This window comes from Hemitrygon akajei, chromosome 1 (genome assembly GCF_048418815.1).
Source record: "Hemitrygon akajei chromosome 1, sHemAka1.3, whole genome shotgun sequence".
NCBI classification, from domain to species: domain Eukaryota; kingdom Metazoa; phylum Chordata; class Chondrichthyes; order Myliobatiformes; family Dasyatidae; genus Hemitrygon; species Hemitrygon akajei.
Window position 1 is genome coordinate 39,852,207 of NC_133124.1, and position 10,347 is coordinate 39,862,553.

Consider the following 10,347-nt stretch of genomic DNA (forward strand, 5'->3'; position numbering starts at 1 on the left):
GACAAAAACACGATTCCCGGATGCCAGGGTCAGGGACATTTCAGATCAAGTCCACAGCATTGTTAAGTGGGAAGATGACCAGCCAGAGATCATGGTCCCCGTTGGTATCAATGACATGGGTACGGAGGGAGATGAGGTCCTGCACAGTCAGTTCAGGGAGTTGGGTGTCAAGTTAGAGGACAGGACCTCCAGGCTTGTAATCTTAGGATTGCTACCTGCATAATGAGCTAGTGAGGTGAGATACAGGACAAAAGTACAGTTCAACACATAGTTAAGGAGATGGTGCAGGAGGGAGGATTTCAGATTTTTAGATTGTTGGGCTCCCTTCCAGGAAAGTTGGAACCTGTACAGATGGGACAGTTTGCACCCTAATTGCGGGGTGATTAATATCCTTGCGGGAAGGTTTGCCCCTTGCAAGAAACACAAGGTTGTATAGTAGGTGATTTTAACTTTCCACATTTTGAATGGGACTCCCATACTGTAAAGAGGCTAGGTGGGATGGAGTTTCTTAAGTTTCCTTATTCAATACGTTGAGCTCTCAGCTAAAGGGAATGTGATACTAGATGTCCGATTAGGGAATGAGACAGGGCAAGTGACAGCAGTTTGTGTAGAGGAACACTTTGCATCTAGTGATCATAGTGCAATTAGTTTTAACATAATTATGGAGAAGGATAGGTTCCTTAGGTTGACAATCTAAATTGGAGAAAGACCAGTTCAGAAAGGATCTGGCAAGTGTAGATTGGGATAGGTCGTTTTCAGTCAAAGACACGGTTGGTAAGTGGGAGGACCTCAAAAGTGAAATTTTGAGAGTACAGAGTTTGTATGTTCCTACAATAATAAAAGACAAGGATAACAGATTTAGGGAACCTTCATTTTCAAGAGATATTGACACCCAGGTTAAGAAGGAAGAGAAATTACATAACAAATATAGACAGGAAGGAAAAAAATATAGATACTTGAGTATAAGAAATGGAAGAGAAAACAAGATGAGAATCAGGAGAGCTAAAAGAAGACATGAGGTTGTTCTAGCCAACAAGGTAAAGGAGAGTCGCAGGGGATTCTATATATTTTGCATCTGTAGTTATTCAAGAGACAGAGACTACAGAAGTGAGGCAAAACAGCAGTGAGGTCATGGACTGATACACAATACAGAGGAGGCTCTGTTTGCTGTCTTGAGGCAGATTAGGGTGACATAATCCCCAGGGCCTGATAAGATGTTCCCTTGGATCTTGTGGGAGGGTAGTGCAGAAATTACAGGGGTGCTAGCAGAGATATTTAAAAGGTCCTTTGCAACTGGAGGATAGCTAATGTTGTTCCATTGTTTAAGAAAGGCTTTAAAAATAAGGCAGGAAATTATAGGCCAGTGAGCCTGACATCAGCAGTGGCTAAATTTATTTATTTATTGAGATGCAGCATGAAATAAACCCTGCCAGCCCTTCAAGACATGCTACACAACAACCCCCATTTAACCATAGCTTAATCACAGGACAATTTACAATGACCAAGTAACTTCCCACCTGGTACATCTTTGAATTGTGAGAGGAAATCGGTAGACCCTTGTGGTCAAGGGGCAAGTGCACAAACTCCTTACAGACAGCAGCGAGAAGTTATTGGAAGGTATTCTAAGGGACTGAATATGTGTATATATTTCAATAGACAGGGATTGATTAGTGATAGTCTACACGGCTTTGTGTGTGGTAGGCTGAGCCTAACCAATCTTTTAGAGCTTTTCAGAGAAGTAACCAGGAAAGTTAATGAAGGACAGGCAGTGGATGGTGTCTACATGGATTTCAGCAAAGCCTTTGACAAGACCTCGCAGGGGAGGTTGGTCAGGAAGGTTCACTCTCTTGGCATTCAGGTTGAGGTAGTAAATTGGATTAGACATTGGCTTTGACTCCTTTAAAATGGCATCAGAACAAAGAACAAGTTCTTGGCTCATTAGCTTTCAAAGTATTGAGTACAGGCATTGTGATGTTATATTCAAGTTGTATGAGATGTTGGTGAGACCCAATTTGGAGCATTGTGTACAGTTCTGGTCACCTACCTACAGGAAAATTATCAATAAAATTGAAAGAGTGCAGAGAAAATTTACAACGATAATGCTGGGATTTGTAGACTCAAGCAATAGGGAAAGATTAAATAGATTTACTCGAGCATAGGAGAATTACAGGAGAGTTGATAAAGGTATACAAAATTATGAAGGGTATAGATAGGGCAAATACAAGAAGGCCTTTTCCACTGAGGTTGGGAAATACTAGATATAGAGGTCATAAGTTAAGGGTGAAAGGCGAAACATTTAAGGGAACTTCCTCATTCAAAGGGTTGTAAGCACATGAAATGAGCTGCCAGCAGAATTGGTGAACGTAGGTTTGATTTCAACATTTAAGTGAAATTTGGATTGGTACATGGATAGGAGGGGTATGGAGGGCTAATGTCTAAGTGTAGGTCGATGGGACCTACACAGGCAGATTAAAAGTTCAGCATGGACTAGATGGGCCAAAGGGCCCTTTTCTGTACTGTAGTGATTTATGATATAATCAATTTTAATAGATGTTACACTGCTAATATTTGCTGCACTTGTCTTGGTTTGCTTTTTGCAACCAAGTCCAGCAGTGCAGCATTCCTCATTGGGTCAGAGAAAAAACAGTGGTAAAGAAATCTATCTTGAACGCACATTGGAAATACCTCCCTATCTTGCTCCTCGTTACATTGCTACTCCTGCATATGTTGAGGTAGCTAAAGTTTCCACTATCACTGCCCATAGCTTTTGCATGACACTGAAATATCCCTGCAAATATGCTCTCCTGTATACTCACAACTAGTTCTTAAGTCATGTCACTTTTATTGCTGTGATATCATTAGCCCACTTGGTTAATTACCCTGGGAGCTTACAATCCTATTTAATGTGCTTCTTCCTATAAACATGTGCATTATTAACCTATCTTGGACACTTTTGGTCTTGTCAAAAACAGTATTTATTATCTGGTACTATTTTTTTCCAAACCTTTTTTTTCAGCTTTGTGTTCACATTTCCAGTGTTCAATTTCTGTGTCCAAGCCACTGCCAAATTAGTTTAAAACCTCTCACCAACAGCACCATGAATTTTTTATGAGAACATTTGCCGTACGTCAGGAAAACTGAATCTATCTGGCTGGTATAGGTGCTGCCTCCCCAGATCTACTTTCAGTGCCCCAAGAATCAAAGTCCTGTCTCTTGAACCCTCTCACAAGCCACACTATTGTTTTTTTCTCTCTGTATTCATTCATGCTTGACACCAAGAGTAATCTGGAGATTAATACCTGTGCTTCTTAATCTCTTTCCTAACTCCTTAAAAATTTCCCTGGAGGACTTCATCCATTTTTTTTCCCTGTGCAGGTTATTTATGCATTGACCAAGACTTCTAGTCATTCACTCTCCCCTATGGAATTCCATGCAGTTGCTCAGTGATACCTTTAACTTTTATTTCCCTAGAGAAAATGTACCATTGCTTCGGCAATTACAAAAACACCTTCCTGGTCCCCAAGTACAGAGAAGAGGGAAAAGGGGTAAATATTCAGACTGAGGAAAGACAAAAAGTAGTGGTCTACATGAAATAGACCTGGGACTATTGATATTTATTATATATTAACAATTTAGACAATATCAAAATTTGAAGATGATACCAAATGAAGATTTAGCTCATGCTGAAGAAGGATGCAACATACTACAATAACATATTAGAATATTTACAGACTAAATGGCTAACTTTATTGTAAATGCCAAGTGATACCCTTTCAGAAAATAATAACACAATCTAAACTTTAGAAAGTAAGAAACTAAATAAATTATCGGAGCACTGGAATAAATGCAAAAGAAAAGATTTACTAAAACAGTACCAAAACTGACTCCTTCCAATGGTAACAGGAGTAAAAAAATAGTATCAGGAAAATCTGGAAAGTTGGGATTTTGAGCTGGGAGACCAAAAATTGCTTCAGTTATTCCCCATTGAACTTCCTCATAGGCATTGATTGTCCCCAAAGTTTTAAAAACTCTAACATAATAATCCATCTGAACTACAGTAATATTCATATGCATAATTGTCATCTATCCAGCCTTTCAGCATTCAAAAAGTGAAGAAAAAGATAAGCTAAGTAAATTATTTCACTGCTTAACCTTGCATTAACAATGAACACTTGGCTACATCTCCTGCAAAAATGTGATTAATTTCATTGTTATTAGAAAGAGTACTGACAAAATAAATCGTGGTAATTTGATTCAATTAAAATTAGCTTGTTGCAATGGCTTGGAGTTTGTGCATATGCATACATTCAGGAACATAGTGCTCCTATATGCATACAAACAAACTGAAATGCTGCACTTGGGTCTGCTTTATGGTGAAGGATCCAGCCCGGCTGTAGTATTCAGGACCAATATAATATTCAATCAACAGAAAACTATAAAACCTGGAGTACACCATCAACAAAAGCTTTCTGATAATTCTTTATGAAAGATCAATAAATTCTACCAGACACAATAATTGCTACAGATTTTAAGGGAAATGTTTAACAATAATATTAATGATCTGAACTGGCAGTCTACTATAGTGAGGGAAATTAAACTACATGAATGAAATATCACCTTGTAAGCACAGCTAAAGCAAATTGTTTTCTTTAAAATACAGTACATATTTGAAATAAATGGCATATTTTTTAATTCACTGAGATAAGATATTGATATATTTGACTACTTATGCACTGAGGGACTGTGACTAGTAAAGGAAAGCATCAATCAATTCAACCTAAAATTAACCCTAACCAAGTATGTTTAAGTCCAAAATGTTTGACCCAATTTGTTATAAAGTGTGCTGTGAAGTTCCAGAACCAAGAAAAACATTGAGTTGAGAATCCATAAAAGCAGAAGAGGAGGCAATAGGACTCAAAAGCAGAACTTTTGCAACGGAGTCCAAAAATGAAAAATATGTTTGCTTTTACATTTTGATGCTGTGTTTACACATAAATTACCTTTGATACAGCTTTTTGTTAAAATATTTTCTTGCAAATGATGGCATTTACACACATAGCAGAGAAACCAAAGTTAACTTAGAAAAATTTTTATTTTGATGGTGAAATCTCCTTAAAATAAATTACACGCATTTGTGATTAAATACAGTGCTCTAGAAAGCAATGCGTTTTAGTGGTGATTAGTATTACTAATAAGTTCTTGATTTCAAATCACCTCTTCATTACTTACTATTTCATGGCTCGCTCTTGCAAAGAGTTTGCTCTGATGGTGGAAGTAGTCACACCTGCAAGTAGGTCTGAAGCTTTCACATGAAGACCTCCCGTCAAACAAGGAGCTGTCAGCGCAGCTGCTCGGGGTGGTAATGGTAAATGGACAACTTAGTAAATGTGCCGTCACAAAGCATACTAGAAGTCAGGGGGTTGATAAAGTGTGAACACAGAAAATAATCCATTTTAGAAAGTGCAAAGAATTTCCTAAATGATAAAGAAATATATGTGATTCTGACGCAGATTGATCGGGCGTTAATCTGGGAGCCACGATGATAAGAGACCAATTAGTTACACAGTATTTCTGCAACAGGAAGAGGGAGATACTAGACCTCCACCCATGATCACAGACGGACACAATATGAAAATCTCCATTACAAGTCCACCCTCCCCCATTCTGACACCCCACCCAGGCAGATTAATCTGCCCCACCGAGTGGTAGGGTAGGTTGGCTCTTGGTATCTTCAGTCTCTTCCCTCAGTTTGGGTGAACGCACGGGATGAGGAAATTAAATGGCACGGCTGGTAAATTGAAAACAAAATCTTTCGAGTTGGATCTGCTGAAACAGGACGATGGGCAGGAATGATATAGTTAATAATTTGACACGAAGCTCGGGTCTTTCGAGTCCTGGACGTCATCCCAATAATACCAGCCGGTCCTATAATTTGTGACAGGAGTAACGTTGCTGGATTTCTGCCTGTAGAACTGCACTATTGTGCCGGGAACCTATTGGGATCAATTAATAATCAGGTCTGAAGGTAGTTTGGTCTGGAAATAGTTCATTCCTCTGCTCCTTCATTCACTAGAAGCCCGAATTGCCCAGATAACCGAACAATGCGATCAAAATAGTCTTAAGATATGCGGTTTCTTATGCCAACGATATCATCCCTTCCTTAAATATTTATTTACAAATAGCTATATATAATATGAGCGTCCGGTCAACTCCGGAACAAAATCCAGAAGGCGCAATATGTACTTTCGTCTGAATATCGCAGGTGGAAAATGCATTCGCAGGACCACACCGCACCTGCTCCGAGTGCTCACAGCAGCAGGCGTCCGGTGGCAGTCTCAGCCTTTGTCAGCTGCCTGATCCATCCGGTCCGGCTTCATTTTATTCACCAACAGCCAGATGCTTCCATGCTTGCCCTCTTAAGAAAAATCAATACAATGCAAGCAGCCCTGCCTCTAACACATTATTTGCCCAACGATCTTTCCATTTTATTTCGTGGTTTCCTAAAAGGCGTTCTTTCCGCTGAGAACAGGCGTTTGTTCTGTTGCACCTCGGACTTCAGCAATGTGCACCTTCAAAATGAGCAAGCATCCACTAAACAGCTACAGCATCCAATTTCAATCCACATACCGCAGCACCAGACTGATTCCCACAACAAAATATGCACCAGGAAAAGAAATTTCACTCCCGGCTGTGCCTGCCTTTATTTGGTGACTGGGTTCTCAAAGAACAATCAATTGGAGCTCCTGAGATAAGCAATGTACCGCGAGCCCAACACTCAGCATCCCGCCCCCCATCCCCCGCCAATCCCGGGGCTCCCGGTTGTTTCGGGCTCGGGCCGGTGAATGGATAGCTATCTGGCTTCGCGATGTTGCTCCTGGGTTGGGAGCAAACAGACTGCCAGTCATTGACAGTATCCGGGTGCATTTGGATGGACTCGCGAAGGAGATCCCGGTGATACCGATTTTAAAAAATACAGTTGAACTACAGCAACACAAGCACGAACTGAAGTGTCAGCACGACTCAAAGTGCCGATAGCAAATACAAAAGGGATAACAAACAAGCATGATTTTTTAAATTCCATCTCCACACCGCACAGGCAGCAACCCAGCAGAGCGCGATTAAACACAAAGAGATGGTAGGATAGAGAGACGAAACCGAGCGCAGCCGCTGAATCTTATTTGGCAATAGATTGCCAGCGATCCATGTTTGGAACCAGGTGTACTGCCGTTCTATCTTAAAGTTGACGTGCTCCAACACACATATTAACCGTGACATACTAACTCTAGTGTACACTCAGTAAACACAGAGATTTCAGCAAATAACCGCTCGGTTTTTCTTTTGCGACTAATGAAAGTACGCAGATCCCTTCAAACGTCCCAGATCATTTTTGTAAGCAATGCTTACACACTGCCCAAGCACAATGGGTCGGCGTGGAATACTCACCAACTGTAAAGTACAGAGGAATATTAAAGTACACCGACCCGTGCAGCAACCCATTCCAACCGGAGGGAAAGTCTTGCCGGAAGAATCTGATTAGGTCGCTCTACACCTTTTGAATCGCAATCAGCGAAGTCTAGTTGGCAGTCTGGTGTAGGATGTCACTCCATGTACGCGGTGCGGAGAATGGAGAGGAGGCAGGAAGGCGGCTAGTAGAATCCGGCTGCTCCGGGATTGTTGCCGCGGAGAGGATTCGAAACGCTTCTTATACAGTCGCAAGCCCGGTCACTTGCTGGGGAAGCCAAGTATGAAGTGAGAAGACGGGGTGGCCAGGGTTTATGGGCTAGGTCGGAGAAAGTTTAATTGAGTTGGTGGGATTTTCTGAAACGTAACTCGTCAGGACGCTCTGGGCGGGGCGGCCATCCCCCACCCCCCAAAATGATTAATTCGAAAAGCGGAGGGGCAGAGTTGGAAACAGGGCAGTTGGGGTTAATGTTGAGCGGGTCCGTGGGCGGAGGCCGGGGATGCTTGGGAAATTCAAGGGGCTGAGCAGATGAGAGTGTGAGGTGAAGCACTTTGGGGTGTGAAGGCTGCATTAAACATCATGGCTGGCGAGGAAGTATTTGTCAAAGAAAACAGTGATGGGCTGTGGTAAATTGGCCGAAACTCAGCCATCTCCATTCAGACTAACACGGGAAAGTTCGGAAACTAAAGTGAAAACAGGAAATGTTTCAGACTCTCCGCAGGTCGGGCAACATATCTGAAATATATGTTCGGGTGGCAGACTCTTCGTCGGAATTGGGAAACGAGAAGACAATTTGGTTTCAAGCTACGGAGGTGGTTGGGCGAGAGATTTGGGACAAAGGGAATCTCTCCAAGAGGGTGAGGCCAGTAATGGTAAGAAGATCTCAATATGTGCAGGAATCCGGGTTAATAGATTAATGCGGGAGTTGGAGGCATTTTTTAAAGGGTCGATGAAACCTATGAAATGCAAGTCACGAGTATAAAGCACTACAGCACAGAGACAGGCCCTTCGGCCCGTCTAGTCCGCGGCGAACTATTATTCTGCCTAATCCTATCGATCTGAACCTTAGCCCTCCACACCACCCCCATCCACATACGTCCCGAAATGTCCTCTGAATGTTGAAATCAACTCCGCATCCAGCACCTCCGCTGGCAGTGCCTTCTACACTCCCACCAGCCTCTGAGTGAAGTTCCCCTTGATGTTACCCGTAAACACTTCGCATTTTACCCTTACCCTATGGCCTCTAGTTCCAGTCTCTCCCCAACGTTAGTGGGGGAAAAACCTGCATTTATTTACCCTATCTGTACCACTCATGATTTTGTATTCGGGAACAATCATGACTTACTGAAAGTTGAAACAAAACGGTCTGCGTATCAGGCAGTAGGAGAAAACCCAGTTAAGTTATTGTTACAGCAGAGAGGGCCATTTCTGTCACAAGCGGGAAACGTGAGTCATCCGTAATTGTTGAATTTGATATTGAAATATGAAGACTGCGATATGCCTGGACAAAAGGTGAAGCGCTGTTCCTTGATGTTACGCTGGACCTCTTTGGAAAGCGGAGAGAGTTGGGTCAGATTGGAAGTGGCACGGGAAATTGAAGCGACAGGCAACTGGAAGCTCTTTCAGACTGAACAGAAGCATACTGGAAAATGGGTAACCAATCTATATTTGGCGTCTCCTGTGCGAAGATCATTACTGTCAAATGCAGTGCACTAAAATCAAGGAGATACGAGTGTATGCTGGATCAGCTAGAAGGAGCATTGGTGAGAAGGGACGATTGGAAAAGGGCAGATGCTGAACCGCTTGTTGCGTGGGAAGATGCTGTGACATGATGAGTGTATTTTAGCGGAGTGTTTCCCGGCACTTGCAGAGCGGATGGTCCAATCAGTGTGCTGAGAGAAGGAGAAGGGAAGTTGTGTTTGATGATGACATCCCACAGGAGGTGGCAGAAACTTAGGGAGGATGATCTGTAAAATGTGGAGACCACCAGGTTGGAAAAGAGGAGGAGCAGAGTGAAACAGATGTACAGGCAATGAAGAGGACAAGTTGACAGTTCTGTGGAGTAAAAGGAGGATAGGTCATTGGAGGGATAAGGAACTTTAGAAGAACTGCTGTGGAAGGTGTGATCATCATGTTACAGATAACTGGGAGAACAAATGGAGCCCTTACAGCAGTGCAGCTGAGAGGATGATAGCCAAGGAAGAGATTTGATTTGTAAAGGGCACTAACCCATCCCCTGCCAAGGGGGTAGTGAAGACAATACAGGGTGAAGAGTCAGAGTTGGACCATATGAAAGAGAGAACAATGTGGAAATTAGCTTCCTACTTTTGATTTCAGGAAGCAACATTGATATGCTAGCAACACACTAGAAAAACAGATGGAGGTGGGGCCTAGTTGGCCTGAAACAAGGACTGCTCCATGAATTCCACCAAGACTGCATAGACAAGGAAATCTGCAGTTGCTGGACATCCAAAACAATGCACACAAGATGCTGGAGGAACTCAGCAGCCCAGGAACCTACAACTAACAAGATGCCAGAAGGCATTCAAGATCTCATTAGAGCAGAGATTAGAGAGAGTAAGGCAGAAAAAGGGGAAAATAGTAAGGACAAAGTAGGAAGTAATAATCTCTATGGGACAACAATTAGTTGAGATGACGGGTTTACCAGAGCACAGCATTTGTGGGCTGTGCAAAGTTGAGAAACTATGAGTCCAGAAATTGTGGAGGAAATAATCTGCCATATTATTGGAAGCTTACTTGCTGTTATTGAAAATAATAAAAATGCTGGATATATGAAATACAAACAAAAACTGGTGTAAATACTCTGCAGGTAAGGTGCACCTGTGGAGAGAGAAACAATGAGAGCTGAAAAACAGCAAAAATCT

General features: G+C 42.1%; 1 protein-coding gene across 2 annotated transcripts in view; it reads right to left on the minus strand.

The window, feature by feature from the left end:
* Nucleotides 1-7,789, minus strand: part of nkain4 (sodium/potassium transporting ATPase interacting 4) — a 518,494-nt gene extending 510,705 nt beyond the window's left edge. For both annotated transcript variants that reach the window (XM_073041668.1, XM_073041677.1), the window contains exon 1: nucleotides 7,444-7,789. In XM_073041668.1, the coding sequence (XP_072897769.1) occupies nucleotides 7,444-7,497 (54 nt within the window). In that variant the 5' untranslated portion in view covers nucleotides 7,498-7,789. The remainder of the gene's footprint in view (nucleotides 1-7,443) is intronic.
* Nucleotides 7,790-10,347: the final 2,558 nt, after the last annotated feature.